General features: G+C 40.9%; 2 protein-coding genes across 2 annotated transcripts in view; both read left to right on the forward strand.

Annotated features, from left to right (window-relative positions):
• The window catches only part of LOC309701056 (fibronectin type III domain-containing protein 4-like), a 58,204-nt gene extending 36,900 nt beyond the window's left edge, over positions 1–21,304 (forward strand). Inside the window, exons 3-7 of the mRNA XM_082525032.1 lie at positions 3,003–3,104; positions 13,404–13,506; positions 17,363–17,452; positions 17,661–17,827; positions 20,641–21,304. Of these exons, the coding sequence (XP_082381158.1) occupies positions 3,003–3,104; positions 13,404–13,506; positions 17,363–17,452; positions 17,661–17,827; positions 20,641–20,682 (504 nt within the window). The 3' untranslated portion in view covers positions 20,683–21,304. The remainder of the gene's footprint in view (positions 1–3,002; positions 3,105–13,403; positions 13,507–17,362; positions 17,453–17,660; positions 17,828–20,640) is intronic.
• LOC309701057 (uncharacterized protein) lies at positions 4,613–5,981 on the forward strand. Its single transcript, XM_082525033.1, has 2 exons — positions 4,613–4,719; positions 5,217–5,981. Exon 2 carries the CDS (start codon positions 5,431–5,433, stop codon positions 5,947–5,949), a length of 519 nt encoding a protein of 172 aa, XP_082381159.1. The 5' UTR covers positions 4,613–4,719; positions 5,217–5,430; the 3' UTR covers positions 5,950–5,981.
• Positions 21,305–26,989: the final 5,685 nt, after the last annotated feature.

A 26,989-nucleotide genomic window follows, 5' to 3' on the forward strand; every position in this document is an offset into this window, starting at 1 on the left:
ATGGGTATTCCTATGTGAACTACAATTAGAAAATATATATAAAGATGACCAGCTTTTTTTAAAAGCGGTTATCTATTTTGGAGCTGACCTTTGTGGCACAAAAATATAAAGGAAAAAGGGGTGGCTCAAGACTTTTGCACAGACCTTTAGATGGCTGTGACAAGTGTCCATTAGTTTTGATTTCCTGGTTTACTGTCTTACTTAAAACTGCAGAATTAAATGTGCCTATGAGATAAACTGACAAAACCTGAAAATTAGAAAGTATCTTGAGTTACGTCAGCGGCACTTTTCAAAATTAGATGGTTTTGGAGTTTTTATTCCAAAATGGTAATGCCTCCATCACAGCTGAGTCACTGGTGCTGATTAACGATCCTTTTAACCCCCGTTGATTCAGTATATACTTTTATATGACGGCCTTTTAGATCAAAGTGTCCTGGCTGACTCGCTGCCTGCAGGGCTGCCAGAGGAGCAGCAAACACCACTTTGACTCTCCACGCGAGACATCTGGAGAGCCTCGAGCGTCCTGACAGCTTTCTATTTATTGACTCTTCCTCAGCCTTCAGTGCTCCACAGGCACGTTCGCAATCTGGGAAACTTTCTCAAACTGGACTAGCTGTCGCTAGATGATGCTTACCAAGCAGTTGTTAAAAAATCTTCATTATGAGCTGTTCTGATGCCGAGCTGGTGGTTTTTTAGAATATTTGGTGTAATTGGTGTGTAATGGGCAAGTTACACACCAATGACAATAACGAAAAGCTTGAATATATTATGAGCCATTTTCTACAATCTCAAAAACAAGAATGCAGGCTGGTGCTTTTGTGTGAACACCAATTATCTCTGAGCAGCGCTCATCAGGATGTCTGCAGTTAAAAAGAAGACAGTTAAAGGTTCCTTCATACAGAGTCTCCAATCAGAGCAATTAAAGTCTCGTGCAAGTCTCGTGTTGTCGGGAAAACTTAGCCACACAAAAACATGATTTCTTTTTTTTTTGTCACGCTAAACAAGATAAATACAGAATGCAGTTTTTAAATTATAATTTTGATTATTAGGAGAAGAAAAATTTACCCAAACTTACCTGGGCCTGTGTGAAAGAGTAATTGCCCCCTTAGTGTTTCTTCTTCACTTGATTTTTTCCCCACTTGCTATGTGTTTATACACCTCTCTGCATTTAATCATTAGTTATTATTAATCTCTGTCTCTTCTCCACAACATGTTTTCGTCTTTTTTTCCCCCCCTTAACCCCAATTAGTTGTGACAAATGGCCTTCCCTCACTGAGCCTGGTTCATGCAGAGGTTTCTTCCTGTTAAAAGGGAGTTTTTTCATCCCCATTCTCGCCAAGCCTGTACGGGGACTGATTGTCGTGTTTTCTCTGTTTTCTTTGTATTATTGTAGGATGTCTACTTTACAATATAAAGCACATTGAGGCAACTGCTGTTGTGATTTAGCACCAAATAAATAAAACTGAATTGAATTTAAATTTATTAAATTAAATCTAATAACTAGCTGTGCCACACTTGGCTGCAAGAACTGCAATCAAGCGTTGCCACATGTGCAGTTTTATCAAGATCACCAATCTTAAAGGCTAAAATCAGGTCTCATTGTGTTGGCCTAGCAATTCCAGACACACAAACACAAATGCAAATTATGCTGGAAACTCTTAGCTTGTTTTCTGTGTCCGAGGGGGAATGAAGAACCAAAATGCATCTTAACTGCTGTTACCATGGTGCCACGTTAAGTGGAAGCCTTGTGTTTTCTGTTGTTGTTTGTTTTTTGCCATTTTCTTAATTTTACTGAACTACTAGTAAGTTTATTTACTCCATAAATATAGTGCAGATATCTGCCTGGCAGAGAATCCTCTGCAGACATTATTATTATTAACCATCCATTTTCTTCCTCTTATCAATTCAGGGTCCTGGGACTCCACCAGTCTTCATGTTCACATAACATGAAGGATTTGATTTGCAATTGTTACTTTGAATCCACGTGCACAGTGTATTTACATATTACCCTCTGAATCCACAGCTCATTTTAAAGATATGAACTGTAGAGTTTGGTGGGTAACCTTATGAAAATGTTCTTGCCTCGATTCTCGCAGCCCCTCATGGATGTATACTGCTTTGTGTTGTCTTTCCAGTAATTTTGTCTTCTTCTGCAGGCACCTTTTATCACTGGACTTTAAATAAACACGGTGAATGTGATCTTCTCAGTGCTAAAGCAGCTGAAAACTCAGATATTTCCCCAGGGAGGTGGTGGTGACCAAAAATGGAGCTAAAACTGATTAAATTGTGGACTTGAATTAAAGCATGGCTCTAAATTAATAATTATCTTTTTGTGTTTTACCTTCTGATTGCAAAAATGGAGATGATAATATGTCTGTGTTGTATTTACAATTTATAAATCCACCCATCCCCAAATTTTCACTAAATACAGCTGTTAAAAAGTAAACTTTATCTCCACGGGGTCACCATCTGTTTACCTGCTGATCCAGAAAGTGACATTTCTTCATTAATTCTGCAGCTCCTTATACTAACAGAGCATCTCTGCCTAAACATGTGTTTTTCTGTTTATTTTGAATGACTATTGCTGGTGTTACCTTGCCTGCAGACCTAATTTCTCCCATTGGGGCTGTATGGGTGTGAGGTGAATTTCTATGAGGCGAAGCTGCTTGTTACTGCAGGGATTCTGCTTGCATTTCAAGTATTTGCCTTTAAATGTGACATAATGATGATTTTTTTTATTGGTAAATTAGTTTAGCAAAGTTTACTTTAAAAGAAAACAGAAAAGATTCTTCTCCTTTTAAGACAACACTATCTGCCTCGAGCAAAGTACGAGGCCATTACTGCTTTTATTAGATCATAATACTTAAGCTGTCAGCCGGATACGCTGATCAGATCCCGAGATTTGATTTAAATTTGCCATAAGTGTGGCACATTAATGTCTTTGTGTGTGCAAAAGCATCCACCACATGTATTCCTCATGTGTGCACGTATCCTGTCTCCAGAGGCAGGACGGCCTGATGCAGCGCTCCATACGAGAGGTGAACACGTCCAGCCGCTGGTGTGTGCTGTGGGACCTGGACGAAGACACACACTACAGTGTCCAGGTGAGAGAAAAACACACACAGTGTGAAGTGTAATAGCTATTACCTATTTAATGATAGCTATGTAATAGCTAATAGCTAATTAGACTGATGTATGTATTAGTTGGATGGTATCTTTTTCTAAAAGGCAGGTGTGTAATGGTGTAACTAACCATTTTTATTGGCTATGTAACCCATAAACACTGCCATTACAAAAGGTCTTATGCAAATGTAGGCTTACAAAACACAAAATAGCAAAAGAAGAAGAAGTTGATAATTCAGAAGTATTTTGGAGCAGTTGTGAAACCCAGGAGGAGGAACGACATGCAGGACGCACCGTGAACAGGACTGAAGTGTTCAGCCCACAGCTGTACACAAGGAAACAAGAAAAAACTCTGGAAAACCAGGAATGATGGCTGGGAAGTTTGAGGAATGCAACAAGGCAATCTGGCAAATTTAAGGAGGTTTCTCACGTGATGTCTCACTGCCAGAAACCTCCAGCAACCACTTGCCAATCAGTTGGGGAATACACACTGCTCCCTAGCAACCAGTGTTTACCGAGAGGGGGTGGTCTGTGTCCTTAGGTCTGTGTGAGTGAGGCCTAAGCTTCCTCCATTTGCCTGTATTTTTTCCATATTTTCCTACAAATCACTCACTGTTACACAACTTGATAATGTGCAATGTGAACTGAAAATGGAGAAGTTTCAAAGAGAAGCCAGCGTTCTTCAAAAGAGGCAACTTTTGTTTTGAAGGCAAACCTTCTCCATTTCTGGTCTGTCACACTTTTCACAGTTTCACGGCGCCTGAGAGAGCAGGTGTTTGTAGGCAAGCCCATCACTACAATTCAAATTACGGCCACAGCAATCTGCTAGCAACAAAATCAATCACAGCAAAGTTTTTGCCAGGTAGATGGGGAATATACATTTTCCCTTAGTTACAGATGGTTGCTGGGGGCTCACTGGCATGTCTGCCAGCTTCCACATTCTTGATATTGGAAGCTGTTTCTTTTAGGCTGTTATGATAGGAACAGTTGAAAAATGATGGAGGAAAACGGGCATTGAATGACACTTTTGCTTTAGCCAGGTGTCCAAAAATGGTGCACAAGTTAACATCATGTGGTTAGCGGTCACGTCTACAAAACCTCAAAAATTAAGAGATTGATTACTGATTGAACACAGGTATGATGAAAAAGCAGTTGAAAACAGGCAGGACGTACGTCTGACTGAAGTGTAAGACTGGCTGAGACTTCAGAATAAAACAGGAAGTGGCTAAAGCAACAGAGAAATAGAAAAATAGAAAAAGGAAGTAGGTAGACTTGACATCAGCCAGCAGAATAAAACAGGAAACAACTAAAGAAAAACTGTCTGTATCCTCCTAACTTTGCAAATTTTAAAAAATTGACAACAATCATGGAAGCTAAGCCAAACCATTTGGGTTAAACAATAAAGTCCTGTATTCCACAAAAGTTGCTGCAAAAGAACTTTAATGTCTTCAGATTAATGCTCTTCTCTGTGCACCTTAAATGAATGAAGTTGTGTCACAAGAGTATGTGTCTGTCCAGGTCAGGACAATCTTTTAGATGCCAGACCAAAGATTTTCAACATGTTGCAAAAAGGGACTCATAGTTTTGAGCCATAAGGTAAGAAAATGTTCATCATGTTTGTACAAATAGACATGAGGTCTAAATGATATATTAACAAAGCCATACATTTAGAAATAAAACTGGACGATTTGGTCTTTGTAAGTGCTTTGAAATTGAGATTTCTTACCTCTGTGTATGGAAAAAAGAGACCTATCATCATCCTTTTCTTCTTTATTTTCATTCTATGAGTCAGCTAGAGTACATTTGCATGATTCACAGTTTAAAAAACTGTGACTGGTTGTTTATAGAGCTCCTCAGTTCATCCTCTGTCTGAAACAAGTAGTTTTACCTCCTGTTCTTTAAGACCTACACCTTGAAAGCTCATTTTAGCCTGTTTCATGGCTGGCCAAGGCTGTGAGTCTTTGCTTGGCAGTTTCCAAGGCCTCAGGTATGGACAGCTTGCTGTATTTCTTAGGCACCTTATTTGTCGCACCTTTCTGCAACTCCATTAGTTGGCTAACCTCCCTCCGTGCTACTTTGATCTTGCCCTCTAGCCTCCTTCTCCATGGAGGGTACTGCCCCTTGTCGCTGTTCAACTTGTAGCCAAGCATCTCACTGATCACTGCTGCCGTATTGTAGATCAGCTTGTTGGTGTCGGTAATCGTGGTTGTAGGTATTGCCCGTAGTGCTGCATTAACATCATCTAGCAGACCTTCTGAGGGTACAGATGCCCCAGAGACAATCCAGCACATAACAGCAGGGTGCAAGATGCTAGCAGGCAAGGCATACATGGAACGCCATAACCAAGTGGCCGGCATAGTGTACAGGAACATCTGTGCCGAGTATAACCTGGAAGTCCCGAGGTCAAAATGGGAGATGCCCCCAAGGGTGGTGGAGAATGACCGAGCTAAGATCCTGTGGGACTTCCAGATACAGACGGACAAAATGGTGGTGGCTAACCAACCGGACATAGTGGTGGTAGACAAACAGAAGAAGACGGCCGTAGTGATCGATGTAGCGGTTCCGAATGACAGCAATATCAGGAAGAAGGAACACGAGAAGCTGGAGAAATACCAAGGGCTCAGAGAAGAGCTCGAGAGGATGTGGAGGGTGAAGGTAACGGTGGTCCCCGTGGTAATCGGAGCACTAGGTGCGGTGACTCCCAAGCTAGGCGAGTGGCTCCAGCAGATCCCGGGAACAACATCGGAGATCTCTGTCCAGAAGAGCGCAGTCCTGGGAACAGCTAAGATACTGCGCAGGACCCTCAAGCTCCCAGGCCTCTGGTAGAGGACCCGAGCTTGAAGGATAAACCGCCCGCAGGGGCGTGCTGGGTGTTTTTATATATATATATATATATATATATATATATATATATATATATATATATATATATATTTAGGGGTGCATTTAGGGGTGCAACGATACACAAAATTCACGGTGTCACGGTTCGATATTTTTTGATACAAAAAAAATGTTCATGCCTTTTTAATTTGTCATTTATTGAAATTATAAATATATATTTTAACTCATAAGTACAGTTTTTAAATTTAATGTTGCTGAAACAACAAAGTACTAAAAAAAAAAATATGTCTGATTGAGGAATCACTCATCTTTGGAAAAGAGAGTTTATTACAGAGAAATGGCTCTTTCCAGAATAAAAGCTATACTATACGCTTCTTCTGGGCTATATTCTCAGCAGCATATTAAACATATCAGGTCCCCATAAGGAGAATCAATTCAATTCAATTCAATTCAATTTTATTTATATAGCGCCAAATCACAACAAAAGTCGCCTCAAGGCGCTTCATAGATACAGAGAAAAACCCAATAATCATATGACCCCCTATGAGCAAGCACTTTGGCAACAGTGGGAAGGAAAAACTCCCTTTTAACAGGAAGAAACCTCCGGCAGAACCAGGCTCAGGGAGGGGCGGCCATCTGCTGCGACCGGTTGGGGTGAGAGAAGGAAGACAGGATAAAGACATGCTGTGGAAGAGAGACAGAGGTTAATAACAGATATGATTCAATGCAGAGAGGTCTGTTAATACATAGTGAGTGAGAAAGGTGACTGGAAAGGAAAAACTCAATGCATCATGGGAATCCCCCGGCAGCCTACGTCTATTGCAGCATAACTAAGGGAGGATTCAGGGTCACCTGGTCCAGCCCTAACTATATGCTTTAGCAAAAAGGAAAGTTTTAAGCCTAAACTTGAAAGTAGAGATAGTGTCTGTCTCCCGAATCCAAACTGGAAGCTGGTTCCACAGAAGAGGGGCCTGAAAACTGAAGGCTCTCCCTCCCATTCTACTTTTAAATACTCTAGGAACAACAAGTAGGCCTGCAGAGCGAGAGCGAAGTGCTCTAATAGTACTACAAGGTCATTAAGATAAGATGGGGCCTGATTATTTAAGACCTTGTATGTGAGGAGCAGGATTTTGAATTCAATTCTGGATTTAACAGGAAGCCAATGAAGGGAAGCAAAAACAGGAGAAATATGCTCTCTCTTTCTAGTCCCTGTCAGCACTCTTGCTGCAGCATTTTGGATTAGCTGAAGGCTTTTCAGTGAGTTTTTTGGACATCCTGATAATAATGAATTACAGTAGTCCAGCCTGGAAGTAATAAATGCATGAACTAGTTTTTCAGCGTCACTCTGAGACAGGATATTTCTAATTTTAGAGATGTTGCGCAAATGGAAGAACGCAGTCTTACATATTTGTTTAATATGTGCATTGAAGGACATATCCTGGTCAAAAATGACTCCAAGGTTCCTCACAGCGTTACTGGAGGCCAAGGTAATGCCATCCAGAGTAAGAATCTGGTTAGATACCATATTTCTAGGCTTTTCAGGGCCGAGTACAATAACCTCAGTTTTATCTGAATTAAGAAGCAGAAAGTTAGCGGCCATCCAGGTCTTTATGTCTTTAAGACATTCCTGCAGTTTAACTAATTGGTGTGTGTTATCTGGCTTCATGGACAGATAGAGCTGGGTGTCATCTGCATAGCAGTGAAAATGTATGCTATGTCTTCTAATAATACTGCCTAAGGGAAGCATGTATAATGTAAACAGAATTGGTCCTAGCACTGAACCCTGTGGAACTCCATAATTAACCTCAGTGTGTGAAGAGGACACTCCATTGGAGTCTATTAGATAGATATGATACAAACCACTGCAGTGCAGTACCTGTAATACCTACAGCATGTTCTAATCGCTCTAATAGGATATTATGGTCGACAGTATCGAATGCTGCACTAAGGTCTAGCAGGACAAGCACAGAGATGAGTCCACTGTCAGAGGCCATAAGAAGATCATTTGTAACCTTCACTAAAGCTGTTTCTGTGCTGTGATGAGCTCTGAAACCTGACTGAAACTCTTCAAATAAACCATTCCTCTGCAGATGATCTGTTAGCTGTTTGACAACTACTCTTTCAAGGATTTTTGATATGAAAGGAAGGTTGGAGATTGGCCTATAATTAGCTAAGACTGCTGGGTCTAGAGATGGCTTTTTGAGTAAAGGTTTAACTACAGCTAGCTTGAAGGCCTGTGGTACATAGCCGATCATTAGAGATAGGTTGATCATATTTAAGATCGAAGAATTAATTAATGGCAGGACTTCTTTGAGCAGTTTTGTAGGAATTGGGTCTAAAAGACACGTTGATGGTTTGGAGGAAGTAATTATTGAAGTTAACTCAGAAAGATCAATTGGAGAAAAAGAGTCTAACTTAACATCAATGGTAAGAGTAGCTGTAGATAATATTACATCTGTGGGATGATTATTGGTAATTTATTCTCTAATGATAAAAATTTTATTTGTGAAGAAGTTCATGAAGTCATTACTAGTTAACGTTAAAGGGATGGTTGGCTCAAAAGAGCTCTGACTTTTTGTCAGCCTGGCTACAGTGCTGAAGAGAAACCTGGGGTTGTTCTTATTTTCTTCAATCAGTGATGAATAGTAAGATGTTCTGGCTTTGCGGAGGGCTTTCTTATAAAGCAGCAAACTATTTCTCTAGGCTAAATGATGATCCTCTAAATTTGTGACACGCCATTTCCTCTCCAGATTACGAGTTATCTGCTTTAGGGTACGTGTTTGAGAATTATACCACGGAGTCAGGTACTTCTGATTAGAGACCTTAGTTTTCACAGGAGCTACAGTATCCAGAGTCGTACGTAGTGAGGAGGTGAAATTATTAACAAGATAATCGACCTCTGTTGGGGTAGCGTTCAGATCGCTGCTCTGCTCTATGTTGGTACAGGGCATTGAAGATGATAACAGTGGGTGGATTATATTCTTAAACTTAGTTACAGCGCTTTCAGAAAGACATCTACTGTGATAGAGTCTGCTCTCCACCGCTGTGTAATCAATTATTGTAAATGTAAATGTTATCAGGAAATGATCAGACAGGAGAGGGTTTTCAGGAAACACTGTTAAATGTTCAGTTTGTATGCCATATGTTAAAACAAGCTCTAGAGTGATTAAAGTGGTGGGTGGGTTCTTTTACAGTTTGAGAGAAACCAATTGAGTCTAATAACAGATTAAATGCCATGTTGAGGCTGTCATTTTTAGCATCTACATGGATGTTAAAATCACCCACAATAATTATTTTATCTGAGCTCAGAACTAAATTAGATATAAAGTCTGAGAAATCAGACAGAAACTCTGTGTAAGGCCCAGGTGGACGATAGATGATAACAAGTAAGACTGGTTTCTGAGTTTTACAGCTGGGGTGGACGAGGCTAAGCATCAGGCTTTCAAATGAATTAAAAGTCTGTCTTGGTCTTTCATTAATTAATAGGCTGGTGTGAAAAATTGCTGCCACACCGCCCCCTCGGCCTGTGCTTCGAGATTTCTGGTAGTTAGAATGACTCGGGGGTGTTGATTCATTTAAACTAACATAATCATCCTGCTGCAACCAGGTTTCTGTAAGGCAGAGTAAATCAATTTGTTGATCAATTATTAAGTCATGTACTAACAGAGACTTGGAGGAGAGAGACCTAATATTTAATAATCCACATTTCACTGTTTTACTCTTTGGTTCAGATGTGGATACTGTATTGTTCTTTCTTTGTGATTTTTTAAGTTTAAGTTGTTTGTTGCTGGTTTTTAGTTTGTTTTTTGTCTGTTTGGGAGCTGACACAGTCTCTATGGAGATGGGTTTTTGGGGGGGTAGCAGGAGGAGAGAAGCTGCAGAGAGGCGTGTAAGACTGCAACTCTGCTTCCTGGTCCCAACTCTGGATAGTCATATTTTGGGGGTTTTAATAAATTTGTCCATATTTCTAGAAATGAGAGCTGCTCCATCCAAAGTGGGATGGATGCCGTCTCTCCTAACAAGACCAGGTTTCCTCCAGAAGGTTTGCCAATTATCTATGAAGCCCACATCGTTTCTGGGACACCACTCAGACAGCCAGCAATTTAAGGAGAACATGCGGCTAAACATGTCACTCCTGGTCTTAGGCACCTTATTTGTCGCACCTTTCTGCAACTCCGTTAGTTGGCTAACCTCCCTCCGTGCTACTTTGATCTTGCCCTCTAGCCTCCTTCTCCATGGGGGGTACTGCACCTTGTGGCTGTTCAACTTGTAGCCAAGCATCTCACTGATCACTGCTGCCGTATTGTAGATCAGCTTGTTAGTGTCGGTAATCGTGGTTGTAGGTATATATATATATACCTACTGTGTGTGCAACATATATATATATATATATAATATCTTCTTTAATATCAAATATCTTTACCTTCAAAACTCACCTATTATACTTTCTGCCAGCTCATTCTAATTGGATGGTTTCCTGGCACAGACCCGGCTTTTAAGCCCAGTTCAGAGATTTTCAACAGGATTGAGGTCGGGGCTTTAGGAAGGCCATTCCAGAAGCTCAATGCTAGCCTGCTTTATCTATTCCCAACTAGTTTTGATCTGTTTGGGATCATTGTCCTGATTTGAGGTGAATTTGAGGAATTTGGAGATAGTCATCCTTCTTCATTATTCCATCAACTTCTTGCAGTGTACCTGTCATGGTCCTGGGTCTTTTGACCCAGCGTTTTATGTTTGAGTTTATTTTGTTCATTAGGTTATCTAAGTTCATTTGGTTATTAGACTCCTTGTGTTTTCTTCCCCTGTATTTAAGCTTCCCCTCACCCTTTGTGTTTCATGCTGCGTGTCTTATGTTATCAAGTTTGTATTATCATGCCTAAGTGTTTCTAGTTCTTATTATTTCCCCCTCCATTTCCAACCATGTTAAATCTCCCCTGCTCTTCATGCGTTTCATGTCTGTGTCTTACGTTGTCAAGTTCTGGTTGTCGTGTCTAAGTCTGCATGTTTCTTGTTTTATTTTGAAAAAGGGGTCTTGTGTTCTGTGCTCATGCGGTTAGTTTTACTCTTGCCTGTGCATCATTATGTTTATCCTAGTCAGCTGTTTCCTCATGTGTCTCCACTTCCCCTAATCACCTCCTGTGTATTTAAGTCCTCTGTTTTCAGTGTGTGATTGTCAGGTCGTCTGTTGTCCACGCCATGTTTCCTATGCCATGCCATGCTTCCAAGTTTCTTGTCTAGGTTTTTCTTATTGTTTGTTTAGATTCCCCAGTTTAGGTTTGTGTTAATTTTGCTTCAGTTTGCCTTGCCCTTTGTTTGTATCTCTTCTACCAGCCATATTAAACGGCTCGCCTTTTGTTAACATTTCAAGTTCTGTTCCCTGTTCCTTGGAGTCTGCGTTTTGGGTCCTTTTCTCAATTCATACAGTCTGCCCTCGCCAGACTGTGACAGTACCAGTACCACTGGCAGCAAAACAGCCCCACAGCATGAACCTGCCACCACCATGCTTGACAGCTGGTACGGCGTTCTTAGGTAATAATAATGTTGGTCCACGATCAACATTATTTTCATGATGTAGCAACAAAGTGGTGACACATCTGAATAACTTGTAGCCTACTTATGTACATTTGTTTGAATCACTGATCTTGGAATCTGCAGTTGTTTAGAAATGGCTGCAAGACCTTCACAACCTTCCCAAATCTACAGTTCTCCTTCTTGGATCTTCACTGAGTTCCTTGGACTTTCCCATTGTTCCGAGTATTGGTCAGCCTAATGAGTGCCGTCAAACAAATCCTTTTAATACTGCAAAGAGAAACTACCAGCTGTACACAGTCATGATCACTAACGAGAAGTTAATTGGCCTTGTGAGTTAAAAGACATCATAGAACAATCAGCACCATTTAGTAAAAGATTTAAGAGTGTATGCATATTTTTGAGCCTGTTTGGATTAGAAAAAATCCAAAATAAATAGATAACTGAATTGAAACTTACCCAGTTCTTGTTTTTCAAAGTCATTAAAGATTTATCCTGTACAATCATCCCAGCCTAGAAATAGAACAGTTCCAAGAAATAATTAAAAGCCCAAAATTACCACGACATTCATGCCTATGATGAGTGGATGTAAACGTCTGACCAAAACTGTATATCTATGTATTACTCAGTGTAATGAAGCTGAAAGCTGATTATAAACTCATATTTTAAGCACAAGTCCACATAAATGTAAAATAATTTGATATTTTCACAACCTGGCAACCTTACAAATTGCTTATCCAGGGCTGAAAAACACTGCTGAACCTCTCATAAAAACATTAATTACCATTTTAATTATGTTAATTATTTCAGTATCATTTAATGCTTGGTTAGCGAATAGATGGATCATCTGCATCACATCTGAGAAACTTTCTTAGATGATGACAAAGCATTTTTTCTTAAATCAAGTGTCAGTGTTTGATCAACCTAAACAGTGACACGTCTCTGTTCTGAAAGTTTAAACTAAAACTGCAGCTCCTCTCTGAAGAGGGAGTCTCTAATGTGACTCCATTATCGTGGTGCTATTAAAATTTTTATAGCCTAACAGACTGACGCAGACTGCAGACTGTCCTTCAGCTGCAGGACTTGCTTCAATGTGCTCGTCAGCAGACAGATGTCCTGCGAAAGTGTCATTGAGCAATGCATTGCTGCCCGGTGAGGTCCAGAGGGGGCTGAATTTGACCTCTGACCTCCCTTTGGCGTGCGGGGAGGTTAAAAATTAAAGGATGAATTTCCCAATGGAGTTGAGTGTTGTTATCCAGGATGAGGGGACAGATTAGAGCTTGCAGAGGACACTTTGCAGGCATCAGACTGTAGAATTAGAGGAGAACAAACACTCTAAATTCAAGGACTTACTTCATACACTCCACAGAAAACTTGCTGCATACTGCCGTTGGCTGTGTTGTGTAGGTGGAGAGAGCATCTGTGGCACATTGAGACCTCGTGTGGATGTAATTTTATCTCTGTGATTGATTGATTTCCCTGTGTGTGCATTAAACTGAGTGCTTCCTGTTACAAAACTCCACTGCAGCCCGATTTGAATGTGAAACACCATTAACACGTGTTTATTTTTTACACAAAGCCTAATTTTATAATCTTTCCCAGTGACTGAAAATGTCCCCAAATGAGCTTATAGCTTAAATTCATATTCTCTCTGTTGCCTTTCAAGCTTTTACTCAGCGTCCTCCAATGATCATTCAGGATCACGGCCAAAAGCCAAAGCACCGCTCGCTCACTAAATATACCCTCGGCAGCCAGTTTCTTACCATCGTTGCATAATGTTGTCCTTTGTTAATGCCACTGTAAGAATGCACCCAGAGTTTGTGCTCAGCTGTCATCAGCTTGGCTCTACCTTTGCTTAAAAATATCTTAACATTCCCTCTAAATACTTTTTTCCCCCTTGTTGGATGTAGGTGCAGTCCGTTGGGCCGCACGGTGACAGCCCACCCAGCCGTGCCGTCCACTTCAGGACTCTGGAGAGGACCGACCATTATCCAGCCGGAGTCCTGGACCACCGTGAGTGCTCATAAACACACTCCAGAGGGGAGCTTCCTAAAGTAAAACACATGACGTGCCGTGTTTCAGCAGCACAGACACAAATCTGAGGTATTTTATTGTTGCATGAAGTACGCAGAAGTTTGGTGTCTCAGAAACGCTGTTTTAAGTCAAGTTTTCAAGGTGTGTATGCACATGTTAAATACTGGCAATAATAGTCTGTGGAGCTTCGAAAGAAATGTGTCTGGACTTTAAGACCGACAAAAACTGGTTCATCCCGAAGACAAAACTCCTAAAAACAAACTTAGCAACATAGTATATGCTGTACTGTGTAGCGAGGAATGTTCAGACCTCTACATTGGAGAGACCAAACAGCCACTTCACAAACGCATGGCTCCACCTCGACGGGACAAGACTCAGCGGTCCATCTCCATCTAAAGGACAAAGGTCACTCTTTTGTTCAATTTCAGTCTTCTTATCATTTAGAGTGAGGGAATTGCTCAGTAGCCAGATTTTAACTTCATTCATACAATCGGAGAAGTGTTGCAACGACAACGTGACATCCTCAGCCAGTTCAAAATAGATTTGAATGTCATCCGCATAAAAGTGAAAAGAAATATTGTATTTATCAAAGATTCGGCCCAAGGGTAACAAGTATAAAGAGAACAGCATGGGACCCAACACAGACCCCTGGGGGACACAGGGGTAACAGGGGCAATGGAGGAGGAGTAGGTACCCATGGTGACAGAAAAGGACCTTTCTGAGAGATAGGATTTAAACCAGCTAAGGGCACTGCCCGTGATGCCCACCAGATGTTTAAGCCTCATTAAAAGGACATTATGGTCCACCAAATCAAAAGCAGAGGACAAATCAAGCAAAATTAACACCACAGGGCGCCCTGAGTCAGCAATTGAGAGAAGATCATTAAAGACTCTCAGTAATGCAGTTTCCGTGCTATGGCGTGGCTTAAAGCCCGACTGAAATTTTTCCTCGATATTATTTGCATCCAAATAAGTTTGAAGTTGGGAATGAACAATCTTCTCTAGGATTTTAGACAGAAACGGGAGTTTGGAAATGGGTCTAAAGTTAGCGAGATAATTCTGATCAAGGGAGGTCTTTTTGAGTATAGGTTGCACTACAGCATGTTTAAAAGCAGCCGGAACACAACCCGATAACAATGACAGGTTAATTAATGATAGAATACAGGGCTCGATAATGTTAAACCCATCTTTAATAATACGAGATGGAAGGATGTCATGAGCAGCGTTTGAGTTGAGTGTATCTGGACCTTCAGTACTGGTGTACCCTCAAGAGTACTGTATAATCTGCAGATTCTGACAGAAATCTGTAACTATCCTTTGAAGCATCTAAAACAGCAATAAGGATAATTATTAGGCCATATGTAAATAACAAAATAACTTTATAACTTAAAGCAAAATTGGGAAACGTAAAGTCCAAAACAAATCTTTATAGTAAGGGCCATCAGTCAAACCATCTATGAACAGAGGGCGGGGCTTTACGACACCAACTGTCTGCTATCTAAAATTCAGTTTTGAGATCCCTTCCCAGACGCCTTAACGCCCACGCACATCCTGGGCCTTCTAAACTCAGGTACTCACATGATAGGGTGGGGCTAGGTTTCACAATGAGCCCACACGAAAGCCTGGCTGATTGTGAGCTACACCTATTTTCACAACTTGGCTCATGTGATTAGGTAGAGGATCATTAGGGGGTCCTTTGTCCCTCTCGGGGGGGATACTCCCACAGGGCTAAAATCTGGGACTCTCCACCATTTGACCCTAGAACTGAAGAAGCTTCTCGGTTGAGAGGTGAAACGTCTTGAAGCAACTTAAAGAAGTCCAGACGCTTTTCTTTCCAAGCTCCTTAGACTATGTTGACCTGGATGACTGAGAACCTTCACAGACACTGGCAATAATAATAAAATGATGTAGTTGTAATGTTGTACGCGTTATTCAGTATACAAAAGTCTTGAGCCACTCCTCATGTCTTTGTGTTTTACTTCAAAGGCATAGTTCTTTTGTATCTTTAGTTACTTTGTTATTAGCAACCTATCATAAAAACACACCATTTGTTTCAATTTCTTTGGTTGAATCTGTGAAAAATATCAAAGATAACACAGTTTGACAGACATAAAATAGTATTTTTGCACCAGAAAGGTGATTCACAAAGAGATATAGCTGAAAGCTTGGCATATCTCAGCATGGTGTGCACTGTGTCCTTAAAAATTTTGAGGAAACTGGACAAGTACAGCAGATGAATACTATCTAAAAGTCACGTTCTTAAGAAACGGGGGGGGGGGGAATCCAGCAAAGACCTGACACTGTCAGGTGAGGCTGTATGCAGGCAGGAGTGGTGGTAAGGAGGACCCAAAGTGCAGACTCACAGAGATGGAATGTAAACTCAAACTTAGATTTATTGTAAAATAAAAACCAAAAACTAAACTGAAAACGACAAAACCAAACAGGCTGACAGGCAGAACACACAGCATGATAAGACACTAGATCGTGACACAGACAGAGGAACACACAGGGCTTAAATACACAGAGGGCGCAATCAAGGAATGGAAGGCAGGAGGGAAACACAGCTGGGACAAATCAGGGCTAACGAAACAAGGGAAGCAAAATCAGGGACTTTCAAAGTAAAACAGGAAACATAATACAGAGACGCGGACTTGACAAGGGGATAAAGATGACAGAGGAGACAGAGCAACTATAGAACACAGATACATAAACCATAGGACAGAGAACTCTAACAAATAAACCAAAAGACTAGAAATGATAAAAAATGGCTAAGTCAAAGTTCAACAATAATGAAAACTCAAAACTCTGGGTCAACGACCCAGGTCTCCTAACAGACACAGGACACGAGAAATGCATCTGGACCTTCAGCTGATCCAGCTACTGTTCATTGAAGCCTCATTGAAATGGTCTCAGTGAAAGCGTGGCTGTCAGGAAGCAATCATTAATGGAGGGAAACAGGGAGGAAAGGCTGACATCTTGGCGATCTTTGTCATAATTGTTGAATTATGAATTTTTGATCCATCATGTAATACCATCTGGAAACCATCTGATTGGCAGCAGCTTCATTTTTCACCATGACAATGATCCTAAACACAATGCCAATGCAGTAAAATAATACCTCGATTGAAAAACACATAGTGGAACACTATCGGCCATGGATTTAGCCTCCCCAGAGCCTGGATCTCAACATTATCGAAGCAGTGTGGGATCATGCTGACAGAGAACGGAACAAAAGGCAGAAACAACCAAAGAAGAGCTTTGAATGTCCTTCAAGAAGCCTGGAGAACTATTCCTGCTGCCTAAGACTGTCCTGAAGAATAAAGATGGTCACAACTCATTAGAGTTGTACAAACTCTGTTTTTGCCTCATATATTTGCACGTTTCAGTAGATCACATTTTCCTAGAAAGATATAAAGAAAGGGTTGACTCAAGACTTTTGCATAGCACTGTAGTATAAGGGTGGAACAGTAGCAGTAAAAATAATACCTGTAAAGTAGCCATAGCAACTACAAACATCTGGGGGGAAAAATCCCATTAAGTACTGTGTTTACAAAGTGTCATAGCGTACATGTTACTCCTGTGTGCCTCAGAGCTTCACTGTGGTGGTCATTAAAAACACATCAGTGAGTCACACTGTTGCACTGACTCACATGTTGCATTATTACCATGAAAACAACAGAAAATGTGGATCAATCCGCTACTAAAAATAGTCCACATTAAACGTACTGTGAGCCTTTCAGATTTTTTTATTTTTTTTAATGGGATTTGCTGGTAGAAGATAGAACTGTAGTATATTCTGTTGAGTAGAGTTTGACCAGACTTGTCTTTGTCCTCAGATGAGCCAGCGATGGAGGGTCTGGGTATGACTCCACAACTGGAGACTGGAGAGCTGCTGATCATCACCACTGTGCTGTTGCTGTGGGCAGGTCAGCTTGCACCAACAGACACCATCCAATGGACACTCTAAGCATCTCTTCTGAATAATTTTCCTTTCTAACTCCGTTAACCGCCTTAATGTATTCAATAAAATTCATGTGTTAATTTAATATGACCTGAATCTAGTGCTTGAGACCGCAAACTCATCAAGCGAGGGATGTTTTTGACTTCTTTTCTCTTTGCTTTCCACACCGCCAGCCGTCATCGCCCTTTTCTGCCGGCAGTACGACATCATCAAAGACAACGACTCCAACGGCACCAAGGAGAAAGCCAAGCGGCCGCTGGTCCGAGCCACTTCCTCCTACTACAATGCCTCAGCTGGCAGCTCGCCCATCTACCACAACGGAGCCGTCCGCAGCAGCAGGGTGACTCATTTACTAAAACTTCCTCCTCTTCCTCCCCTCTTCGTCTTGCTGCAGAACTCCTCTATAATGCTCGCTCGCTCCTGGCTGCCAGGAGTATTTTGTTTCCTCTGTAGAGTCTTTGTAGTTGCATCAGAGATCTCCTAGCAACTAGAGCTACTGCCATCGCAGCTAAATATAAAACAGCCGGGCTGAAAACAGAGAGCAGCGCAAACGCCCATTCAGTTGTTGCTGAGCATCTCCTCAGTTAAAGCGAACAGGCAGACGATTTGTTTTTGTTTTTCCACATGCGAGCAGCTTTAATTAGACACACCAGCTACAGGTGTCCTGGTTGCAGCGCCCCCTAATGGCCACATTTCATTTATCACCCATTTCGTCATCTGCAAGATTACTGGTGCAGAGAATAACATCAGATAGAAGAACATTTCTTCACTTGTGGTGTTGAGTAGAGAAAGCGAGGCTGTACGTTCACGGCCTCATTACAAACTCTCAGAGGAAGGTTACAACAAATCATAAAACTTTGGTCATTAAGAGGAAGGAAACAGAGGACACAGATTATGTGCGTTAATAGAATAAGGAACTATCCAGCAGCCTGAATCCCGGTGCTGTGAAAAAGTAACTGCCCCCTTTATTAAATCATGTATTAAGTCAGTGACATTTATCAGTAAAAAGTCATTTCTGAGTCTTTGGGACTCCAGTGAACCACAGTGAGAGTCATTATCCACACATGCAGGAAACTTGGAACAGCGGTGAAGCTTCCCAGGAGTGACCAGCCAACCAAAATTACTCCAACAGCTTCGATGGCTCATCCAGGAGGTCACAAAAGAACCACAACAACATTGAAAGAACTGCATGACTCACTTGTGTCAGTTAAGGTCAGAGTTCATGATTCAACAATAAAACAGAGACTGGACAAAAATGGAGAAAACCACTGCTGACCAAAAAGATCACAAAAGCTTGTATCACATTTACCAAAAACATCTTGATGATCCCCAAGAAAATATTCTGTGGACTGACGAGACAAAAGCTGAACTTTGTGGAAGGTTTGAGTCCTGTTACATCTGACATAAAACTAACAGCATTTCATAAAAAGAACATCACAGCAACCGTCAAACATGGTGGTGGTAGTGTGATGGGGCTGCTTTGCTGTTTCAGGACGACTTGCTGTAACTGATAGAACCATGAATTCTGCTCTCTACCAGATAATCGTGAAGGAGAATGTCCGACCATCAGTTCAAGACCTGAAGCTCAAGAGCACTTGGGTTATGCATCAGGACAATGATCAGAGACACACCAGCAGAAATAAACAAAATGTTTTTGGAGTGAAGTCAAACTCTGGATTTAAATTAGATTGCAATGCTTTGCACTGACCTTAAACAGGTCGTTCATGCTGGAAACCCTCCAATGTGTCTGAATTAAAACAATTCTGCAAAGAAGAGTGGGACAAAATTCCTCCACAGCGATGTGAAAGACTCATTGCCAGCGGATTTTCGCGAAGCAGACGCTCTCATGACTCATTTAACTGCAAAATGATCTTGGTGCTCAGCAGCCTTGCTTTTACAAGGGGGAGTACTAGTTAAGTTGAGTCTCATGTTGCACAGAGATTCATGCTCATTTGGTGCAGACTGACTTAGATTGATTGAATGCTGGAAATCTGTGTTTCTGAATTTGCGTTTAGGATCATTTGCAAACTTTTGCCAAGTGGTCTCAGAGTGATTGCAGTCTGTTTCAAGACAGGTTGCCTCCCTCCAGGCAATCAAAAGTGTTCATGCTTTTGGTGTCGCAACTACTTGCAGCACTCGATCATGAAAAAATGCAGTGCAATCACCAGCTTTTCTAGTTTTCTAGTTCAATTTTCTGGTCGCAAAGAGGTTGACATGCTGTTTTTACTTTAATGTGACGGAGACAGTCAGTTTGGTTTGGGAAAGGTTCACAGCTTGGATTAAAATACGGCCCTTCACAAAATGAACCATGGTCAGCCAGTGCATTTAGATGCAATGCCACTGAGTCCTTTAAAAGCTTCTATGTGGCATGGTAAGTTTGAAGTGAGCGACAGCCTGTGTGACTCCAAATCATAAATGTGGAGTTTACAGATTTCTGTCCTCTGCTGCGCTCTGTTTTAAAATCTTTTCCTTTAATCCATCGCCTGTCTATATGTATCAAAGAGTGTTTGTGGAGAGAATGTCCCGGAACATTTTGGCAGGGCATCTGTCTGTCGGAAGTTAATTCACACTTCCGTTCTAATTGGCCTCTCTCGCTGCGAGAACCTGTGACTTCACTGCTCGCGATGTACGGGTCAATTGACCGCCCACCGCGCGCAGCTCGCACTGTTTATTCATACAGGACGGCTTCCAGTGGTGTCAAAGTGAGAGAAAGGCAGCGTTACTTTGAGCGTTTACGGAGCTGAAACTGCACTGGCTGGATTTAATGGTTAATTTAATTATAAAAACACCACTCTTATCTTAATTTAGTCTTTTCTTATTGGCATTTCTGCAGCTTTTAAGTGTCCTTACAGTTTATTAGCTACTTCTCGTGAGTTTAATCCTTTAAAAAAATAATTCATTTAGGGCTATGTCTACTTTCCTGGGGATATATGTGCACACACAGATTTCTGCAGAGATTTAAATACCAAAGCCTAATGATGGATTCAAAATAAAAGCATCCTACTTTAAATAGGATAGTCTTTAAATAAAAAGCTCCTGGGAGCAGTTAGTTCTCTGCTCACCCTCGCTCATTGATTGGCAAGTAAATCTCTGACATGCATGACATGCTGTGGTCTGTGATTCACGTCTCATGGTGTGCTCCTTCTCTTTCAGCTGCACAGGGCCTCCTCCTCCATCAGCATCATCAGGGTCTGAGATGCGGGTGCCGGATCGGAGCCTCTTGGACAAGCGAGGAGGATTTACAAACTCAGAGTCCAATCTATTGTAAAATATGGGCCGAGTAAGGAACCACTCCATGCAAATCAGACTGAAATGAGAGCGAGGAGCCATGCTGCGGAGACCGTGGACGGCTGCTGCTCTCTAGTGGCCAGAGACTCGGGGGGCTCAGAAACAGCTGGAAGGAAGCTGGACTCATCTGAAGTGCGGCCAAACTAATCTCCCGTTTTCTTCTCTCTGATGTCAAAGACTGAAGTGTGAATATTTGCCAGCATGTCGGCCCGACCGTGTGCCAAGTCCCACTCGCCTCAGACTCATTCATTTTCAGCAGACATTCTTTCATCTCGGGTGTTCAGCTCATCCCTTTTTCTTTTTACCCGCTGTAGAACCACACGTTTGAAATCCTGTCTGGATGGTTATTTAATGGGATTAATTCACATTACTTTCATGTTCGGTAATTTAGCATCGCAATTCAAATCTGTACATAGGCTGAAGGTGATTGTAAAGGTAATTCACAGAAGCATTTGAATGTAGGAGGTGGTAGTGGGGAATTTACATTGTAAAACAATTCATAATTAGTTTAATTAAATCATTGAAATTGTGTGATCGCCTTTTAAATTAAGTTTAAGCTTTTTGTTTTCTCAGAGTTTCTAAAAGCAGAAATGATGTGAACAACTCTCAAGATATATCACCTGAAGTTTCCAGCAGCTTCTCTTGTTGTTTCGGATTTTGTTAAAAGGTTTTATTTCTATCTGAGCCACTTAAAAGTACAGCTCTAAACCTTGTCTGTCCCTCAAAAACACCTATTTTTACAGCTTAACTTACACTCAATGGCCACTTCATTATGCATGTCTGATAAACAGCTCATTAAGCATTAAAATTTCTAATTAGCCAATCAAGTGCAAGCAACTCAGGGCATGTAGACATGGTCAAAATGACTTACTGAACATAAGCTCAAACAGAGCTGGACAGTAGAAGATTTGAAAAATGTTGCCTGGTCTGATGATTCTCAATTTCTGCTACAACGTTCAGATGGTTGAGTCAAAATTTGGTGTAACAACATGAAAGCATGGATCCATTCTGTCTTGTACTAACCGTTCAGGCTGCTGGTGGTGTCATGATGTGGGGGATATTTTCTTGGCCCCTTAGTACCAACTGAGCATAATTTAAACACCACAGCTTAGAGCATTGTTACTGACCATGTCCATCCCTTTATGACCACAGTTTACCATCTTCTGATAACACGCCATGTCACAAAGCTTAGATCATCTCAAACTAGTTTCTTGAACATGACAATGAGTTCTCTGTACTCAAATGGCCTCCACAGTCACCAGATCTCTATCCCATTGAGCACATTTGGGATGTGGTTGAACATCAAATTCTAATCATGAAAGGCCAAACCAGTGTACCCAATAAAGTGTCTGGTAAATCACAACATTAGCAACATCAACTCTAGGTAGAAAACCATTTGCAGTTGCGTTTGCCAACAGAAAACAAAATGTGAAGCAATTAGAGGTACTCTCTGAACACCAGACATCCCTGGACGTTGTCCTCTGGGCACTTTTAGAAAGACGTTTCTTTATGTCTAAATTTGTTTAAAAAAATGTAAGTTTAGTAAACATCTACAACACAACCAGCTGTTGTAGCTGTTTGTTCTCCTGCTGCAGAACTGTTCAGTTTTTAGTGAAACTCGCACACAGAAATGACCTGATCCTTGTTCCCAGTGGATCTGAATTCTTATTGGTTTGTGCAATACAGCCAACCAATGACAAGTAACCTCATAAGAGTAAGCCATATTTTGGGATGGATGATGTATTCTCAGTATACTGGTTGCAGTATATTGAGTTTAAAGCCTATAATATATCTGGATAGATGACATCTCATTGCCATTATGCACAATATGGACACTTAGTGAATTTTCTCGTGCCAAAAGCCAAACTTTCTGTCTTTGGAAAGGTCCTCTGAAAAAGCTTTTAGGCCAGGGTACATAATCAAACTGCATCAAATGTTATTATCTGCAAAGCCATTATTTTCTGTCATGGGTTCATCAAGCAGGAAATTAACATGAAATGTTGTCAGTGTGAGCCTACTGGTGCATTAGGATGATTAGCAGATCACCAGCTAATCAATAGGCACCGTTTGCAGGAGTGCAGATGTTAACATCAATAAGGTTTTGCATCAGTGCACACAAACACGTGACACTTTTGCTGCTCAAACAGAAAAATCCTTTTGATGGAGCTAAGACTGAGTTTGAGGCTTTTATCTGCCATGTTTTATAAATGGACTTAAACAAATATCAATTTTGATAACTGCTGTATGCAGATTGGACACAAGGTGGCGCCTGAACTCCATCACATACAGTTTTTTGTTCTGCAAGCTGCAGGGGTATTTGTGCATCTGCATCTCTGTCCGTGCAGGTAACACTTAAACCCCCGCGAGCCATCATTTTAGGGATTCCTACCTATAAAACCCGGAGAGCAGTCAAATGGTGGAAGTGGAAGATAAATTGGCTAGTCATTCATATGTATATTAGGCTGTTAAGTAGGAATTCTGGAGGGAGGGGAGTGGGGGTGGGGGAGTGGAGTGTTTCAGTTTGCCATCTTGGGGAGAAATCAACACACATGGGTGTATGTCCTTTGTTGCTGACATTTATTGATAAAAACAGTACAAAAAACCAACCATTTGTACACATATTTACAAATAATTCAACATTGTCAGCAATCACTCACAATCCTGGCACTGCCATGGTACCTGTAGTCTGCATTTACCACATGTGTATCTTTTGCAGTGAACACATCGCACAGTGGCCTGATTTTTCTTGCATTTGTGTTTGACCTGACACGGTTTTATAGGTAGAAAGGTAGAAGCCTGGGGATGCTAGTGGTAAAGCATCTAAGACGAGATCATAGATTTAAAATGAGCTTTTTTTTTCTTTGTTTGTTTTAATGCTATTATTGTACTGGATTGCTCTGATGCATGGAGAATCTGAGGAAGTTTTTTTCTCTAAGATTTCAGTGACTTCACTGATTATGAATCTAAAAACATCTATTTTTCAAAGCAAAAAGAATTTAGCTTAATACTATCCTCTTTTCAGAGGATTATTCATCCCATTCTTCACACGTTAGCAGATGAACAACACCATCAGAACCTGGCCTGCAGTTAACGAGAGGCAAGGTCTGCATATCATTCAGAAGTAAGCGTATATTTCTGCTTCATTTGAATAAAGGGAAATGTCACTAATTCACCTCACACAGAGCGTGATTTGCAGCTGTAAGGCTTTCCGGGTCAGAGGTCACAGGAAGGAAGGGCTTCCACCTCAGGCACGTGTCGACCTTCTGAGTTAAAAGTGAAATATGTTCCTGAAATGTTTTGTCCTCTCTTCCTAAAAACAAAAAGACAGGAGTGGAGGAATCCTCAGTGACTGCGGAGGTAAAGGGCAGGTCGCCTTCACCAACAGTCTGAAATATCACGGCTTGCCCGGGGCTCGTCATCCTCTTTGATGCTCTGAGGGAGTCTGCGACAAGTCTGTGGTAATACTGAGGCAGAGGAGCGAGGGAACAGGATCGATCAAGCGCTGCTGACTGAATCATTGACTGTGGATAAATCCTCTTCTTTAATGTTGTACTGACTCTCCCATCACATTTCCTCTTTAAAAGGGAAAAAAAAACATCCACTTTCCTGCCGGTGCCAGGGATTCATTCTCAGTTAATGAGATTTTAATCAGACATACATAACAGCACCCTCCACACTGACATTTAAAGAAGTCATTAAGGTTTGCCTTTAAAAGGTGTTCGAATGTTCTCTACAGTACGCTCGACCCACACATATCCTGACCAGATATGTATTTTTTAAATTATTTTATTCCATCCAATTAAAATTCGGTAAGATACCCTCACATGTTTCTCAAGCTGAAGTGAAATTAAAGATCAAATTAACAATCTGTCATGCCACCAGTCAGATGATCATATAAATAGGCTAAAATATTCCAGAACCAGCACACATTAGCTTGCCCAATGGATACACTGTGTAGAGACTGCACAGTATCCATTGTACACGCTTATACACTTAACTGTAATGTGCAATTTTACACATGTTTTCTTCCAATTAAAGAGTTGTGCCGCCAGATTTCTTTCGTTTACTCCAACATTTGTTTATCATGTAGAAAACACTGAGATGTGTTGTGGAAATTGCTCTTTTTCCCTCATATTAAGGGTGACCTCAAGGATTAAATGTGTTGTTAAACTTCTTTATACTGACAGAAATGGGACTTTTACTGGTCTGAGTTTGAGAGGATGAAACTCACAAACATCCAAACTCCAAGTTTCTATAAGGTCTATAAGACCAGAATCTAACAGGCATTTCTTTAACTGCTAGATTCATTTATACAATTACTTCAAATTAGTTTCTTCCAGCTCTTCAGTCTTCATGATGTGTTTTGCCTAAAACTCATTGACGCACAGAAGAATTAAAACCCACAAGCTCCAGAGCAGGGCCTTACCTGGCAAAGCCATCTCAGCAAACTGTCAGACATACTTTTGAAGAAGTCTTTGTATTTATTTATTTTGCCTTAATATTTATCAAATCTCTATATTTTTTTCACCGTCAGAGACATTTAGTAAAGAAAATAAAGCCGACCAATGTTCTACCGGTCAAAATATTTAGTCCTGAACCTCTTGAGGAAAGAGTTAAAACTTAAACGTCCAGCAACAGGAAGTGTTACTGGATTGAAACCACAACTCTCCTGGGAGTCTTATAACATTTTGACCTTGCATGCCTCCATGAAAGCCTTGCAGAACTCTAACAAAATATGTCTAAAATGACAGTGAAGCATCCAGTCTCTCAGAGAGAAAGAGCTGTTTCAGTGTTGAATCTCCCAACACATTTGGTCAGCCCACTCAAAATCATTCAGAGCCAGGGACATTCAGCTGAATGACTCACTGTGCCGAGTCCAACGTGAAAGGAGGCATTGTTGCCAGGGAGAAACACATCATGGACACAGTCTGAGGAAGGCAAAAGATTAGGAAACTCTTCATAAAGACACTGCTCAATTTTCACTTGCGTAGGAGGAATCAGAAGTAGCCAGCATCACTAAACTGCAGTGCACATTCCTCTCATTGAGATATTTGGTCATGCCAATCGGTGGCTCTTTGAAACAAAAAAGCCTTGTTTGAGAAGAAGGGATTTTTTTTTCTTTATTGATGTTAATGTTCCTCTTCTCCTTTCGGCTTCAGAATGATTGTGGAGTTGAGATTCTCGGCTGACTGGCAGGTATCCATTGAAACGCAGCTAAAAGAACTTCCCGTCTGCACGCTGCGAGGCACAAAGCCTGCCAATGACCCAGGTAAATGTCAGGACACCTTTTGTTCAATGGGAGAAGGTTCAAGAGTGGCCCCCGAAAGGTCTGAACCATTATTTCCCCCATTAAATGAAGGTTTTTCACTTTCGGACGCCCCTAAAAGTCACCAAGAGCGCCCTGGAGAATCAATCAGCGACTGCAGGTAGTCATTTTAGTGCATCCGCATTTCAAAAACAACCTCAGGTTTAACGACTTCCACTTGCAATCAGCTGTACATCAAAAAAATGTTAAATAACAATATATTAAATTAGTCAGACCTGCCCTCTCATATCAATAATTGAACTTTTCCTTCCTCACAAGTGGTCGATGTGATTAATTTCTCCAGCCATCAGTTAATTATCTCCTTTCTTACCATAATTATTAAAGCCCTGGCGGGTCATTGTGGGGCCCTCTGGTCCCGGTGCACTCTAATTAAAACTCATCAAAAGGGCATTATTTTGAAACTTGTTTGTGCAAACTGGGCGAATAGCTGATAATTCCCACTTAGAAATTTCTCATTACTGACACTGGCGCTCAAGCTCGTGGGACTGAATAGATGCTAACACTGCTATCATATGCATGATGAGGCCGGATTATGGCAAATGTGATTAAAATAAACCCAGAAAAGCCTGTCAAGCACACGCATGATGTCATAACATCTAATATCAAGCTTTAAAAGATGTGAAACATCCACTTTATATCCTCATTTAATAAATTACAGAAAGAAAATATCAGTTTACTTGCTGGAACCTACAGCAAAGACAAACTATTGTTTTGTTTTTAAGTTTTATTTACTAGAGGGAAACTAGTAAAATAAATAGAAATAAAATCAAGTAATTGAAAAAGTAAATGAGATACACTTAATGTAAAGTTTTCTATTTAAAATAGGGAATTTGTGAGTTAATGTGACAAAAAACATCCATAACCTTTCAGCATGTTTAAACTCAAGTG

This window comes from Aulonocara stuartgranti (genome assembly GCF_965226115.1).
Source record: "Aulonocara stuartgranti genome assembly, chromosome: 23".
NCBI lineage: Eukaryota > Metazoa > Chordata > Actinopteri > Cichliformes > Cichlidae > Aulonocara > Aulonocara stuartgranti.